Raw genomic sequence first — 16,235 nt, 5'->3', positions numbered from 1 at the left:
CTATCAGGAAACATTTTGACTCTCAGCAACTGGAAAAACTATTCAAATGCACAATATTTTCCTTTTTTTTTTTTTTTTTTTTTTTTTACTTTTAAATCACCCAGAAGGGTTCTGGGGATGTAGCTCAATAGCAGAAGCCTTGCCTAGCAAGGTCCTGGGTTCAAATCCCAGCACACACACACAAAAAAATCATCCAGAAGGTGTTTCCACAGTGTAAAAGCCTCAAGGATAAATTCTGATTTTGTCAATGCAAAATCAGAACCTTGCAAGGTCCTGGGTTTAAATCCCAGCACCACCAAAAAAAAAAAAAAAAAAAAAAAAAAATCCAGAAGGTGTTCCACAGTATAAAAGCCTCAAGGATAAATTCTGATTTTGTCAATGCAAATGCACTGGGATTATTCAAATATTGTTGATTAAAAATGCACCACATTATTATCTCCATGAGGCTGTGTAAGTAGACAGATGTAAGCCATGCTCTGATAAATTAATGGATATCTGATGCACAGTGAACTAATTAACAAGAAGGGAACCTAATTCATTCTTAACTTTTTGTAACCTCAGAAAGGGAGGCAGGGTGGGGTTGTAGAGGATTAGGGGCCTAGATACTGGCAAACTATCCTTAGCTCTACCTACTAATTATATGACCTTGGGCAAGTAATTTCACCTCTGTGCCTCAATTTATTATCCATAAAATGAGTGGGTTGAATGTTACCACAAAAAAAAAAAAAAAAACCCTTCCAGCTCTAAAGTTTGATGAACTTAATTCATGGAAGACAAATACAATGTGTTCTGCAAACTCTCTCTGAAGCATTAACCACCACAAAGAATTAAACTGACCAGGTATCTCAAATTAATTTTGAGCCAATTCTTTTGGTGTCCGGTGCACAACAGATTGACACTTTGCATTAAACCGTTTCTGTTTCACAGGACATACAAATCCATAGATCTCATCTGCGTTTGGAAGGTAGAGCAGGTATTAGCCTCATTTACAGGAAACTTAGGCGTATGACTTTAATGTCCTGCTTAAAGTCTCACCATCAGTAAATGATTTGTCTTACTTGACCTCATTGCTTCAAAAAGGCGAGGCGGGGTGGCAAGAAGACTGGGGTGGACAATGAGATGCCCAGTTTTTCTGTAATCCCTAAACAGAAAACCCTCCCCAGAAAAGGCCGCAAGCCGACTACTGGGGTTCAAATCTCTTGAAGGTCAGGTCGGCACGGCTATGCAGACTCCTCTGCAAACTCAGGTTTATATCCCGCCAATTTGGAATTCACGCGACAGTGAGCGTAAGATTTTCGAAGGGTGGGGGAGCGCTGTGAGGAATGGGTAGCCTGGGACACCCAGGCCCTTGGATATCGAGGTGGGGTTTGCCCGGGATGGGTCAGTCAGTCACCTGGGAGCCGGTTCCTCTGCCTGGGGCTTCGGACGCACACCGTCCGCACCAAGGGCACCAATTTCTGCTTGAAAGCACCCGCCGCAAGGCCTCCATACCGGAACATTTCGGCAACCGCTACTCCGGACCTCCTCCTTCCTTTTCCTCTCACTCACCGACGGCCGGGTCAAACACCACGGGCCCCGGTCCGCTCCCCCCTCCTTTCACACGCACACTACGCAGGCTCCTCCCCGCAGCTGCGGGTGGACATTGGACAGTGAAGCCCGCCCGCCAGAGCCAGGAACTGGGAACTGCGACCAGAGCCCTACTGCGCAGACGTAGCACTCAGCATCGCAGTGCGATTGGCCCGCAAGGTAATAGGATTTGCGCATGCGTTTGTGTGCTCGCACGCTTTGTAAAGACCCGGGCTCTGGCTGGGGTTAGCAAGTTTCTGAGAGTTAGTGGCAGTGAGTTGGGGCGAGCGAATTTGGAGATTTGTCTAAGGCGCTGCCGGTGGAGCCATTTGCCTATCGGTTGTGACTGGTACTGCCGCTGTGTCGGTGACAGGAACTGATAACAGCACCCCGCTGACCCCTGAATCGTATTGTTTTTCTGTTTTAGGTTACTGGGCACTTAACCCTTCCGGATTCTCTTGCTGTGGTCCACTTCCAGTCTTTCCGTGGGTCCGAAACTGGACCCTTGATTTCCCAGATCCGGGACGTGCTTCCGTCTTTTACAGGTTTCTGGCTCTTTTTCCACCCAGCTTGTTTCCGGGACTAGTAATCGTCACACGCTCTTTCCCCTTACCACTTTTATACTGTGCCTATTTATGTTCTAGACACTGTACAGGGTGCAGCGGATAGTCTCGTGCTATTATGGCTTCTGCGCTTGAGAGCAGGAGGCTGGTAAAAGTTTGTGCTTCCCAGAAAGGACTTTGAGTTGTGGGAGGAGTAGGGTGAGGGGCTGACTCTAAGTAGGTATTTTGACTTTGCAAAGTATAAGCCAAATCAGGAAGTAACTTTTTTTTTTTGACTGTATCCAGAAAATATATCCCCTTTTCAAAGATTTGGGCTACATATTAATTTAACATGTTAATTGAGCACTTGTCTCTTGGGCTGTAGTACGAAAGTTACTCTAATTGGATATAAAAAGTATTGGAAATGGTTACTGTCTAGTTGGGGAAACGACAGATTCTGGTCATTTAAATAATAATCCTATGTGGCACAGTGCCAGAGCAAGAGAGAAGAGCTTGGGATGGAATCACTAAGGAAAAAATTCGTGTGAAAGTGTTATTGGAGTTGTATCTCTCCAAGGAGAAATAGTAACGTTCAAATAGTGAAGGAGGAGAAATGATATTTCAGGTGGTGAATACATTGGGACCAAAGGTAACATTTTTATTGGCTAAGCATGTTGACTTTGGATCCATAGGAACCCAGGTTGAATCCTGGCTGGTCCACTTGGGCAAGTCACTTAATGACTTCACTTTCCTCATCTATCAGTCTCACAGGGGCATTAGGAATATTAAATGAACCAATATTTGTAAAGTGTCTTAGAGCAAGCACCAGGCTATTTGTTAAATTAAAAGGTCTCGAGGTATGAAAAGGAAAATCCAGCACACTTTTGTGGGACAATGACAGTACATAACTGCTAGGAAGCAGTGATAAGGACAGGTGAGTATGGTGGGTCAAGATTTGAACTGGCAAAAGAGTTTGGTCCTAATTTTGTAGGTGATGAAGTTTCTTGTTGTTGTTGTTGAATGATAATAGGAAGTGAAATTACAGGTATTGTTTTAAGAAGTTTTTAACCCAGGAAGCAATCTTTATTGGATGAAAATTATCCAGGGTTTCCTTATCCATTCAGCAAAACTAGATCGGTGTTCAGAAGTACAGTCAATGGGTGACATTTTACCTAGAGATAAATATTGAAAAAACAACTCCAGAATAAGGAAATTATTTATAGTTATTTAATATTTTGAAGGCCTTACACTGGGGCTGGAGAGGACTTGGATTCAATCCCCAGCACTGCCAAAAACAAAAAGAAAAAAAAAAAAGCCTTACATACATTGCTGTCTATTGATATATCTAAAAACCAATAATATACTCAGAAGGCTGAGCCCAGCAGTTCAGGGCCAGCCTGGACAATGAGACTCCCATCTCTTAACAGCAACAAGATAATAATGAAAATGATAATAAACATGGATTGATTAAATACAGAGTTGATCACGTCTGTTGGTGGAAAAGGTGTTGGAAAACACTGCCAATATCGTGACAATCAGGGTCTCATGAAACAACCACATAAATTCAAAAGAATTCAATGATCCAAAATTAAACAGCATTTGTGAAGCACATTTAGTTTTGCAACAAAAGCAATGAGGTAGTTTTCTTGTCCTTTTAATTAAAAATTATATTTTCCATTTTATAAAAAAGCAAACTACCCATCAAACTGATTCCAAAAATCTTATTTGAAAGCCCCCCAATATCTTGTCCCATACAAGTAACACACCCCTTTTTATTAGGACAATAGCCCATTTTGTTTTGATTTTGTAGTACTGGGGATGGAACCAAGGAGCACTCTACTAGTGAGCTACAACCCAGCCCTTTTTATTTTTTATTTTGAGACAGGGTTTCACTAAGTTGCCCAGGCTGGCCTTCCAAGTTGCTGGGATTACTGACACCTTGCCTGACTAAAGAGCCCATTTTAAAATACCATATTCCCAGAAATCAATATCTGTGCCTTACAAAGGTAGACTCAAGTAACAAGTTTTGCCAGAAGTATACATCTAAATAATCTTACATGGTTATAATGCTTATTTTTACATTTCCTAGGAAGCTAGCATTAATTCTAGGTATGAGTTGGCAAAGACTCTTTCCACTATATGTACATGGCGTGCCCAATTAATAGGTCTCTCTCCCTTCCCTTTTACAGCTATTCTGTAGGTAAAGATCACCAAAATACTGTGCAATGGTGATTGATATGCTGTAGCATGGTGATTGGTATTCAGGATGATGACCTTGGATTAACCAACTAAGATTAATTCCTTCTCTGGATGGTTTTAACGTTGAATAGTATGATCCAGGGTTTTAGAAATGGGTGACCCACATATATGATAAAGGGGTTAGCTATAAATATATCTGCTAACTCAGTTAATACATTTAATAACTAGAGGACCCCATTTTGAGTAACTTAACTGAGTAGTCACTTCCACTTTGCTCACAGACATATCACTGATACATACGCTGATTTGTTTTTCTCTTGGTGGGAATGGATTTAGTCACATTTGTCTCTTCCTGCAGCTCAGACTCACATACAAATAAGATGTCAGCTTATGTATGTGTGCAGCTGGAATCCCTGATGGCATTATCAATATCTCATATGTTGGTGCTATTGGCATATGTCACTGTCACCTTAGCCAATGAAATGTAGGGAGGAGTATTCTTTAAAGCAAATATAAAATGGGTGCTCTCTATTGTATGCAAATTGTACCTCAGGAAAGTTGATTTCAAACACATTATGAACCTGCAAATCACTTTCAGATGAGGGAATATGGGTCTTGACCAAGATGTGTGATGATTAATAAGCTTTGGGAAGCTGCCCTCTAATACCATAAGAAAGTTGTGTTCATTTATCAGCTTCCAAGCATAATCTAGGCTTCTGGCAAATTAGACCCAACCACTTTGTTCTACATTCAGTTGCAGAGGGGGTAGTGAACCCTCCTAGGGATTCCCAATTCTCCTTGAAACTCTGTCATCCTGGAAGGATTAATGGTTATATTTAAGGCTCACAAATGCAAGGCACTGTGGAACTTATGCCACGTCCTACGATCCCTCACCTGGACCTGTAATGGCTAGCCCCAGAAACAAAATCCCCTTTTTCTGGAGCTGCCACCACCAACTCCCCCTCTTCCCCTATCCTCTGTACGTCCCTCTCCCGCTGCGGGCCTTCCCCATTGGCCAGCCAAACACAACCGACTGCGGCAGCCAATGGGAACCGCTCTCCTGAACATTCAGAGGATGGGTGCTCGTGGTGTGATGAGGGGAGGTTGGCGCCTGGTACGCGCCCCCCTACATCTGGCAAGTCTGTGACAGAAACTGTAACACCCCCTACACACGCACATCCGCACCCCCTGTCTCCCTTCTTTCAGTTGCGCTGGCTCCCCCTACAACCCACTGCGTGTCTTGGCAGCGCCTTCCCTGGCTCCTTGGTCTCCGCCAGAGCACCTGCTTACTCAATAAGACAGAGCATCCCTTCATCCCAAGGCTTGGTGGTGGTGGTGGTGTTGGGGGAGAGAGAGTGGACCAAGGAGGAGTGGCGCAGCTGCCTGCCGCTCCCGAAGTGAAAGAGGTATCTCTGACACCCTCACCCCCACCCCTGAGTTGGCTGCACTGAAGCCAAAGTGCTCCAGTGATGCCTTAGGGTGCAGCTCTCTTTGTCCTCCCCAGCTATGCTCCCTGCCGACTGACTTTGTGCGCTCCAGGCAAGCGGGGAGGGGGAGCGGGGTGGGAGCTTAAAACCTATAAGACAAATGGGAGCAGGGAGAAAGGAAGACTACGCCGGGGCGGTGTGTGCCACTCTCCCCACCCCCTTCCTTTCCTCAGTAGTCGTCCTCCCTCCGGTGTGTCCCTGGGGTCCAGACAGGGGAGGGTCTATGCAAAGGCATGGCACAAGATCACATGCCCTGGCGTCCGGTCCTCGGGCACACACGGGCAGAAGGCTCGCGGTTTGTTCACTCTCCTCCATCTCTCCTCTCCTTGGCTTTTGTGTTGGTGCCTTGGAGCTGTAAGGAGGGTGCGCTGGAGGAGGAGGGGGCCTAGGGCGAGAGGCACCCCCTTCGCGCGCGCGCACACACGTTGCCGGCGCACGCACACACGGGCGGACACACACAGACACGCACACACACGCACAAAGCTCGCTTGCCTCGAGCGCACTAACGTGGCCGTTTTCTTTGTGTGGAGCCCTCGAGGGGGGTTGGGGCCCCGTCCGGTCCCAGGGAGATGGCGCAGCCCATCCTGGGCCATGGGAACCTGCAGCCCGCCTCTGCCGCTGGCCTAGCATCCTTGGATCTCGACTCATCCCTGGACCAGTACGTGCAGATTCGCATCTTCAAAATCATTGTGATTGGGGACTCCAACGTGGGCAAGACCTGCCTGACCTTCCGTTTCTGCGGGGGAACATTCCCGGACAAGACTGAAGCCACCATCGGTGTGGACTTCAGGGAGAAAACCGTGGAAATCGAGGGCGAGAAGATCAAGGTGATCCGGCTGGTCAGGTCTGGGAAGGGAGGGAGGGGGGAAGGGGCTTCGCCTGAGGTATAGCTCTAGTGGTTTTAAATGTCCAGCCTTGGCTGCATCGACCTTGCTGAGCCCCAAGACCCTCCACACTTCCTCATCCCTTTTCCTCTCTCTCACTAGCTTGGTCCCCACCTCACCCAATTTTTTAGGGCCAGTGGGAGTGGTTGCATTCTTATTATTTGCCCCTGCCTGACAGCTTCTGCCAGGAAAAGCATGTTTGATTTCATCCTTGACCCTGACCTGCTGAGCCGGAGCAGCGGCACCTGTGGGCAGAGGGAGGCAGGAGGCATCCCTTGGCTCTTGTCTGTGGGATGGATCCCAAAGCACTTTACACAATCTTGAAGTCTCTTTTACCTCTTGAGTGCCAATAGGCTGCAAAAAACACCACTTTTGCTAAGCCTGGTGGCATCAGAGGGGAGGAAATGCTGGAAATCCACAGAGAATGAAAGCTGCTTTATTTAAAATTGCACTTTATTAGTCAGTGTTAGGGCTGAGTTGGGATTGGGGTGGAGTGGGGTGGTTATGACACAAAGCCATGAACCCTTTTAAAGATTGAGACTGGGTCACCTGATGGCCCTTTAAAATTGGCAAAACTTGTTCTTTGGTAATAGTCCTTCTCAAATGATATTTTCTTTACTTGTCTGGGGGGTACCTACTGAACTGCCCATTACTCATTCTGTTGGTATTGTTCCGAAGGCCTTTGTAAAAACTGCTGAGCACCTTAACTGAGGGTCAAGGAAAGTGCTTGTTCCCCATTAGTTTATCAAATAGGCTAAGTACAAATATTCTTGTCTGATCATTTGTTTAGTTCAGAAAAGGCAGAGACTCAATAGGACAGAAATATGTCAATGTGCAAAGGGTGAAAGGAGGGAGGACATGGCAAGGGCAATTTGCCATAGGAGGAGAGGGGGGCAGGATGGCGGGAAAAGAAGCTCCTAAAAAGGCACTAGGGACACTGGAGACCCTCTGGACTCACAGTTGGCCATTTCCTGAGCTTATGGTTGAAGGAAAACCTCTTGCTGGTAAAACATTCAAAGAAACTGCAAGGCCACTGTTCTTGGTGAAGTGGAGAGGAGGACTGAGCAAAACAGGAGACTGATGAAACACTCCCAAATGTGCAAGACTCCTTAATTATTAAAATGAACTGCTTTTTGTACCAGGGATTGAACTGAGGGGCCCTTAACCACTGAGCCACATTTCCGGCCCTTATTATTTTGTATTTTGAGACAAGGTCTTGCTAAGTTGTTTAATGCCTCCCTAAATCGCTGAGACTGGCTTTGAACTTGCAATCCTACCACCTCCCAAGTCACTGGGATTACAGGCATGAGCCACCATGCCCGGCTGAAATGAATGTGTTTTAAATGGCTTTGGAAACCAGGTCAAGGCGCTAGATGGCAGGAAGATGGGCAGCTCAGCATTGATAAGGCAGAGTACTAGGGTCAGGAAGGTAGAGTATTCTTTGAACTTGCAATCTTTTTTCTCCTTGCATTTTGTGGGGAAATTGCTACATACCCTTTTAAAGTCATGGTAGTTAACCATCCCTGTCTTTTCCTGGGGCTCTCATGTTGATGTTTGCATGGTTAGGACTTCCTCTAGTGTGTCTAGCTTCTTTAATGTAAGGCTGTAAGAGTGTTCTGTAATGTCTAAAATATGCTTTTTTCCCCAAAGTGGAAATATGTGGATGGGCTCTTAAACCCTCAAAAATCCTTAAATGATGATACCCTGGATTTAAAAGTGGGGAAATAAATTCATCTGAAGTTTGGGTGGAGGATAAAGGAAGTATTAGGGAGTCTAGGGGAGGGGAAAAGAGGAGAAGGGAGAAAGAAGTGTGAAAGTAAGGAATGGGAGGTGAAGAATGGATCCCATTTCTACCCAATGGCCTTGGGGAGATTATTAAAAATTTTCTTCCCTTCTAATACCCTTGTGCTTAGCCCAACTAGGTTTCACAGCCTCTGCCAAAGATTCCAGACTTTTTCCCAGAGGGTAGAGCCTGTGACAGTGTGACTCACTAGACACACAGCTCAGCACAACACCATGTGCAGATAAGTGCTTAATACGGGCTTTTTTGGGAAGATGATATTTTCAAGGGGACAAAGCCTTGTGACAGTGCTGAAGGAGGAGCCCTCTGAGGGCAGATTTTGAAGGAACTCTGGGTGGAGTATGGGAATGGGGAGATGGTGAACGTGCTTCTTGTAAAGTTGCTGCCAAAGCCAGCAGGCGAGAGACCAGCATGTCTGTGGGAAGATAGAAGAGCATGGCAGCTGGCACATGATCTAGATAGGAGAAGATTTTGCCTCATCCTCTGGCTGACCTGGAGTTTCTCAAGGAACAAGTGCCAAAACCATGCTAAGAGATGACTGCCAAGGGCTTCCCCCTTCAGGGGAGGGAGAAAAGTCCAGTGTGACAAGCTGAGATAGCCCTAGACCACAGCCAGCAATAGAAGGCTGTCAAGTCATGAAATCCCAGCCCTGGCAGGAGAATGGTAGAGAAGTCTTAGGAAGCTCTTGTCCTCTGCCCAAGGGTAGGGTGTGGTCTCTCATGGACTGCCTCCCTGTGACCCAGGGTAGTGCATAAGACAGCCCCTACTGGGGAATGACTGATTTGCTATAGTGGAAGCTACGCTCTTAATCACCAGGGCCATCCTTAGGGGATTGAAGCCCCATTTGGTCTCTCCTCTCACTATGACCCCACCCCCAATCCATCACAACATTTACAATTTAGTTTCCTGGTGAAAATGACCTCAAGGAAAACCTCCAATGATTAGGCAGTACTAAGAAACAACTTCTGTTTATTGAATAAACCAAGAGCCCAGGCTAGGTACTTCACATGCATTGTCTTATTTGATACTCACAGCAACCCTATGAAATTAGGACTGTTATAATCCCCATTGTACAGATAAGGAGATTGAAGTGGGAAAAGATGAAATAACTTGCCCAAAGGCACATGGATCCAAGTTTATGTCTTTGACTTTCTCAAACCCAAACACTTCACCATCTTTTTATCTTCCTTATGATGGGGTCAGGGTTTCAACCCATATTCAGAGCCCATGCTCTTTACTTCTGTGCTGTGCTCTAGGTGGCAATATCCAGTCCCTAGGTTAGGGGAGTGTGCTCAGTGGGAGGCAGTCAGTCTTGCCATCTCTTTTAGACCTGGGACCCAGGGATATAACCCAAGGACCCAGGAGCCTTCAAGATGTCTCCTTCAGGACTGGGCTTGTAGCTCAGCTGAAGAGTGCTTGCCTGGCAAGATTGAGGCTCTGAATTCCATTTTCAGCAGTGGAGAAAAATAACCCAGAACACTTAGAGTTCCTTGGTCTTGCTTTTTGTACTTTGGACATAAGAATTAGAAAATATTCAGAGACAGAAGAGAACTTAGAGATTCTCTAATCCACTGTACTCATTTTATAGATAGAAAACTGAGGCTCAGAGAGGGAAAGAGACTTGCCCAAGATTAAACAGGAGCAGGCCTACAACTCAAGTCTAATTCCCTTGTGCTATTTTCATGCATCATGCTACTAGGCTTAGACAAGCACATAAGTCACCACTAGTCCATGCAACCCACCAAGGTTACCTGTAACAGGACACGGAGGGACATCATATGGGAAAGCTGATAGCTTTGCCTGACATCAGTCTAGGAAGTATGGAGGCATCCCCTAACCCTGAAAGGAAGGATGGAACTTCCCTAGGTGTCTGTCACCTACAGTTTTAACTAAACCATATTGAGTCTGCCTCAGTCTAAAGAACTGGACAGGACTGGGGATGTACTGGTAGAGCACTTACTTAACATGCGTGAGGCCCTGGATTCCATCTACAGCACCACAAAAGAAAGAAAAGAAAAATGAGGAAAAGCCTCAGAAAACATTTCATAAGGGTTGAGGGGGTAGGTAGTAGAGGGAAAACTCAGAAACTAATTTTTAAGCCATTCTTGATAAATTCTCATGGAAGCAGCTCTCTTGTCTCTTGTTTAGTTCAGTTCATCACCCAGGCTGGGTACCCTTTATGCCCCAGCCCTCAGGGTCAGGCAAACTGCAGGTCAGTTGTGGCTGTGCAGGTGCAGCCTAGGATTGTGGATTTCTCTTCCTCTGCTGATCACTGAAAACAAACACTGTCCTGGGTTACTGTAGCAAATGGATGGAGGCTGAGCTCAGTGTTCCTCAGAAGCTGCCTGCAGTAAGAATGACATCATGTCTTCCTTAGGGCTTCTGAGCTTCCTCCCATCCTCTGCCAGTTAGCTTAATGGTTAATTATCCATCAGTGTGTGTGTGTGTCTCTGTCTCCCTGGCTGCTTCTTTTTCTGTGTGTGTTTCTCTTTGTCTCTGTCCTCCTTTGCCATTCTGTATCAGCTTTGTGTGTTTATCTTAGATGCAGATGGGACAGTCCAGCTAGTTAAAAAAGGATTTCTTTTAAACTTTTCCCATCATCCACTGGGGTATCCCCCAAAGGTTACAGATGTATTTTTCTCCTTTTTTTGCACTTCTACCCTCCCCCATCAGTCTCCAACAAAAGGACATTCATGCCTCATCTATAGAAAGATATGTTCCCTAGAGAAAAGAAATACCCATGTCAGCTAAGAGCACGTGCAGGGGATGCAGGGCTTGCTAAAACTTGCAAAGGCAGGGATAGCCCCAGGAAAATGGTTAAAAATGTTTGAATGGGGCTGGGATTGTGGCTCAGTGGGAGAGCGCTTGCCTAGCATGTGAGGCACTGGGTTCGATCCTCAGAACTGCACATAAGTAAATAAAATAAAGGTCCATCCACAACTTAAAAAAAGGTCAAATTACCTGTGGCAGTTCCCCATGCTGTGCCCCGCAACCCTCCTCTGGTACCCACCTGCCTCCAGTCAGCCATGGCATGTTGATTGAATTCCTCTCTCTCCCCCTCCCCACTGGACTGCCCTTGCCTTGGCTCTGTTTCAGCTTCAAGAAGCCAAGCTTTCTGTGCTTTCCAGGGTGAGAACCAAAAGATTCAAGGAGCAAGACTAATGGGGAGGGCTGCTGGGCTTTCAGAGAATAACAACTGGTATTTGCAGAGCACTTTACATTTTGCAGCTCTTTCTCATACGTTATTTCATTGGCTCATCCCAGCCACTATGAGAGAAGGAGTTCCCATTGTGCAGAGGAGGAAAGTGAGACTCAGTTGAGGGTGGTTAAATTACTTGCTTAGTCTTTTACTCAATACTAAGGAGAAGAGCTGGAATGATGTCTTTCCAATAGCACCCAATACATTGTCCATCCAGACTCAGTGGTGGGGGTTCTGGTCGTCTCAGGCAGTTGGCTCTCTATATCCGTTGGTTTCACATGCAAGGATCCAACTAACCAAGGGCCAAAATTATTAAAAATAATTGTACCTGGGGCTGGGGCTGTAGCTCAGTGGCACAGTGTTTGCCTGGCATGTATGAGGCACTGCGTTTGATCCTCAGCACCACATAAAAATAAACAAGTAAAATAAAAGTATTCTGTCCATCTACAACTACAAAAAATTTAAAAATATTTTTATTAGCTGTTGATGAACCTTTATTTACTTATTTGTATGTGAGGCTGAGAATCGAACCCAGTACCTCACACATGCAAGGCGAGCACTCTGCCACTGAGCCACAATCCCAGCCCCCAAAAATATTTTTCAAAAAGGGCATCTGTACTAAACATGTACAAACTTTTTTTGTCATTATTCCCTAAATAATACATTATAAAAACTATTTTTGTAGCATTTACATTGTACTAGGTATTATAAGTAATCTAAAGATGATTTAAAGAATATGGGAAGATGAGTGTAGGTTATATACAACTACTACACCATTTTGTATAGTGGACTTGAACTTCCACGATTTGGGCATCCTCCAAGGGTTCTAGAACCAAGCCTCTGGGGATAATGAGGGATGACTACATTTAGTCATAATGTCGTACTTACAAGGAATGTTAATGCTCACATGATAGCTATTGCTATCTTCATTTATGCAGATGAGGATACTGAAGATAGTAAAAGTAACTTTCCTAAGGACACCCAACAAATACATGATTTGGGCTGAGAATTGCATCCATGTTGGTTTGACTCCACTATACCTCACTGGCCCTCTGATAGAAATGAGGATCTGGGGTGTGTGTGTGTGTAAGGGATTGTGTTCAGCCCTGTGCACTGGGTAGAGGTGGTACTTATGGAAAGGCCAGGGGCCAGGGGTTATAAGGATGCTGAGAAGAATTGGAACACTGAACCCCCAAACACAAAGAAATCATTTCCCATATCTGATGGACCTGACTGCTATCGCTCCTTCTCCAAGGGCGCTGAGGCTGCACTCCTAGGAGCAGCCTGCTTCCAGGCTTACCTCTCACTACAGACAGGGGTGCAAATAACTTAGATGAGGTTTATAAAGAGCTGGATTGGGAGCAGTGCCTGCTGTTGAAATTCTGAGCCTCCAAATAAAAGCTTCCAGAAGGAGGCTCTTGATAGCAATACCCTTGGAAAGGCAGAGGAGGTCTCCAGCAGAGAGGGCCCTCCCTGCAGTTCCGGCAGCTTGGGTGGTGTACACAATTAGGAAGCCAAAGAAAAGCCAAACGGCCAACCTTACTCAGCCTCAAACACCTCACACACTCCCACCAGTGTTCCTGCTAGTGGCAGGTATTTTTAGAGTCCTGAGCTCATGGTGTTAAAGCATCTGCCACAAGCCTGAGGGATGATAGGGATTCAACGTTACTCAGAGGCAGGAGGGAGAGTTAAGACTATTGGGGGTGGGGTGGGAAGCGGAGATCAGAAGCCAAGTGGTAATGATATTCCTGGGCTAGACCTGCTCCCTTCCCCATGACTTCCAGTCTTCTCTCAGCCTACTTCCCCTTTCATCTGTGCAGAGCACCAGAGAGGTGGAAGAAATGAAAATCTTTTTTCTCTGAAGAAGCAAATCCATCTTTGAGGCCTTTGGTTTTTCTGTGTAACCAAAGTCAGATGTTCTCTCTGAAATGGCCCTGGCAGATACCTAGACTGCCGGTCTGCTTGTAGTTTTGGTGGCTCAGGCCAATCGTGCTTTTGATGATAACAAAAACCTTGATGGTGAGTGATTTGATGTAGAAAAAGACCGCTTACAGTATACCTGGAGAGGTGCCCAGAGCACTGACAAAACAATCAGAGAAAACACACACACACACACACACACACATATTCTAAATGGTATGATACAGACTCAAAATGCAAAAGAAATCCCTAAGAAAAGAGAATTGAATAGAAAATGGGAAAAGTAGTCAGATGCAGTGACTCACGCCTGTAATCCCAGCTTGGTAGGCTGAGACAGGAGGACTGCAAGTTCAAGGCTAGCCTCAGCAACTTAGTGAGACCCTGTCTCAAAATAGAACATAAAAAGGGCTGCGGATATGGCTCAGTTAAGTGCCTCTGGGTTCAATCCCTGGTACTAAAAAAAAAAAAAAGTTTTGGAAAGTTTGAGGAAGAAGATGAAGATATGAGCTAAGCCTTCAAGAATGGGTGGGATTTGGATAGGGCAAAGCAAATCTACAGTGGAAGGGTGGACTAGCAGGATCGAAGGCACAGAGGAGGAAATGAACCAAGGGGTAGCTAGCTGAATAGTTTGAATCCAGGTTGGGAAAGTCAACTTATGATAGACAAAAAATTTTCCATTTGAAGTCACACACAGTAGAGGGCCACTGTAATTTCCTAAAGAATAAGATGACATGCAGATACAATGGGATTTGGGAAGGCTAGTCTGAAAGTAGCATTCAGGAGAAAGTGGATTGGATATATCCAGAAATCAAAAGAATACTGTAGTCTAGGAGCAAGGAGGTGAAGTTCTGACCAAGGGACATGCAAACTGAAATACAAGAAGGGGTAACTCAGAAGGTTATGCTGAAGACACCGGAGGCCATGTCAGTAGAGGATGATGAAAGGGATCCAGGACTGAAAACTGATGTTCAGAATGATGGCTCTGGGGCCCTGTAGTATCTTCACTTAGCAAAGAGATTCAATTATATTTACTAGATTATATTTATGGATCACTAACTTCAAACGAAGGCTATACATTGTTTTAAGAGCCAGAGTAGTCAATTAGTGGCCATAATCAAATTTTATTTGATAGCTGAGAATTGTATAGGGCATTGGGACCATCACTCTGAGCATGAATGTCTCTTGTCCAAGATATTGGATATATAAAGGGAAAAAAGATTGGGTTTGAATGTTTATTGACTCCAGAGTATTCCCTGGGCATTTTCTTTGCACATGTTACTGATACCAGCTTTTTTTCTTTCATAAGTTGGTCTTCATAAAAAAACAAAAACAAAAACAAAAACAAAAAAAACAGTCAGGCACAGTGGCACATGCCTATAATCCCAGTGACTCAGGAGGCTGAGGCAGGAGGATAACAAGTTCAAGGCCAGCCTCAGCAACTTAGACCCCAAGAAACTTAACAAGACCCTGTCTCAAAATAAGAAATAAAAAGGGTTGGGTCATGGCTCAGCGGTTAAGTGCCCCTGGGTTCAATCCTTAGTACCAAACAAAACAAAACAAAACAAAACAAAAAACAAACAAACAAAAAAAAAAAAACAAGCAAAGGCCAAAGTGCAGAATAAATCCTGTGACTTAAATAAATTGAGCGGAAAGGTGAGATTTTAACACTAACTTTGCTTTCTTTAAAAAGCAATGCAATAGGGCTAGGGATGTGGCTCAGAGCTGGCCTAGCATGAAAAAGGCCCTGTGTTCAATCCTCAGCACTGAAAAATGAAAAGAAAAAGAAAAAAATCCAAACAAAGCAATGCATATTTATGGTAGAAAATTTGAAAAATACAAAAAAATCACCACCTACAGTCTCACTGCTCATAAATAATCACTAATGTTCTGAAGTATACATTTCCATTCATTCCCATACATAATTTATGTTTACTGTTTTATTAAAAATTGACACAATAGCATGTGATTGTTTTTGGGTGGTGTTGGGGATTGTACCCAGGTTTTCTACTACTGAGCTATACCTCCAATCCTGAAAAAATTTTGTATCTATTCTTTTATTTTATAATACCTTGTACTTCATGAGCGTTTCTCTTGCCATTTATTCTTTGGAAACATTACTTTTAATGGCTGCATAATAGCTCATTGAACAGATAAATACTTTTGCTTCCTAGTGAAGATTTAGGTTGTTTCCTATTTTTAAAAAAAGTATAAATAACACCATGATTAAGATCTTTGTGCAGAATTTTTAGCACATCTCTGTTATGTCTTTTGTATAGATTTCTGGAAGTAGGATTACAAATTCCAAGAGTTGTGAACATTTCTCGATAATATTGCCAAAGTGCCCTTCAGAAAAGTTGACCAATTTATGCCCTAGTGTTTAAACTAAAAACCTTCAGATTTTCAACTCTGTTTTCAACTAACAATCTTAAGAAAAACTTGACAAACCCTAAAATTTTTCTCTGTACTTTGATAAGTCCATTCTGCTCATCTGTCAAGAACCACTTCCTGTGTCAGGGCTTGTAACCACATTTTCTTTTATATTTTTATTTTTTAATTGTAGATGGACTCAATGCCTATATTTTATTGATTTTTTTTTTTTTGTGGTGCTGAGGATGGAACCCAGTTCCTCACACATTA

The 16,235-nt window shown here is 44.3% G+C and overlaps 2 protein-coding genes across 6 annotated transcripts in view; one reads left to right on the top strand and one right to left on the bottom strand.

Annotated features, from left to right (window-relative positions):
* Window positions 1-1,650, bottom strand: part of AIFM1 (apoptosis inducing factor mitochondria associated 1) — a 37,526-nt gene extending 35,876 nt beyond the window's left edge. For 2 of the 4 annotated variants that reach the window (XR_013760979.1, XM_079122716.1), the window contains exon 1: window positions 1,394-1,648. Coding sequence is in view for 3 of the 4 variants with exons in the window: in XM_079122716.1 (XP_078978842.1) it covers window positions 1,394-1,499 (106 nt within the window). In the remaining variant the exon portion in view is untranslated. Of the gene's footprint in view, window positions 1-1,393 lie in introns of all 4 variants that reach the window. The other 2 variants (XM_079122715.1, XM_079122714.1) reach the window with 2 other exon arrangements.
* The window catches only part of RAB33A (RAB33A, member RAS oncogene family), a 28,227-nt gene that overhangs the window by 11,280 nt on the left and 712 nt on the right, over window positions 1-16,235 (top strand). The window contains exons 1-2 of one of the 2 annotated variants that reach the window (XM_079122718.1): window positions 5,460-5,713; window positions 6,325-6,621. In XM_079122718.1, coding sequence (XP_078978844.1) covers window positions 6,364-6,621 — 258 coding nt within the window. In that variant the 5' untranslated portion in view covers window positions 5,460-5,713; window positions 6,325-6,363. Of the gene's footprint in view, window positions 1-5,459; window positions 5,714-6,324; window positions 6,622-16,235 lie in introns of those variants that run through there. The other variant, XM_079122717.1, reaches the window with a different exon arrangement.

Source organism: Sciurus vulgaris, assembly GCF_902686455.1.
Source record: "Sciurus vulgaris genome assembly, chromosome: X".
NCBI lineage: Eukaryota > Metazoa > Chordata > Mammalia > Rodentia > Sciuridae > Sciurus > Sciurus vulgaris.
The sequence above is the reverse complement of the archived record's forward strand: the minus strand, read 5'-3'. Positions and strand labels throughout refer to the sequence as shown.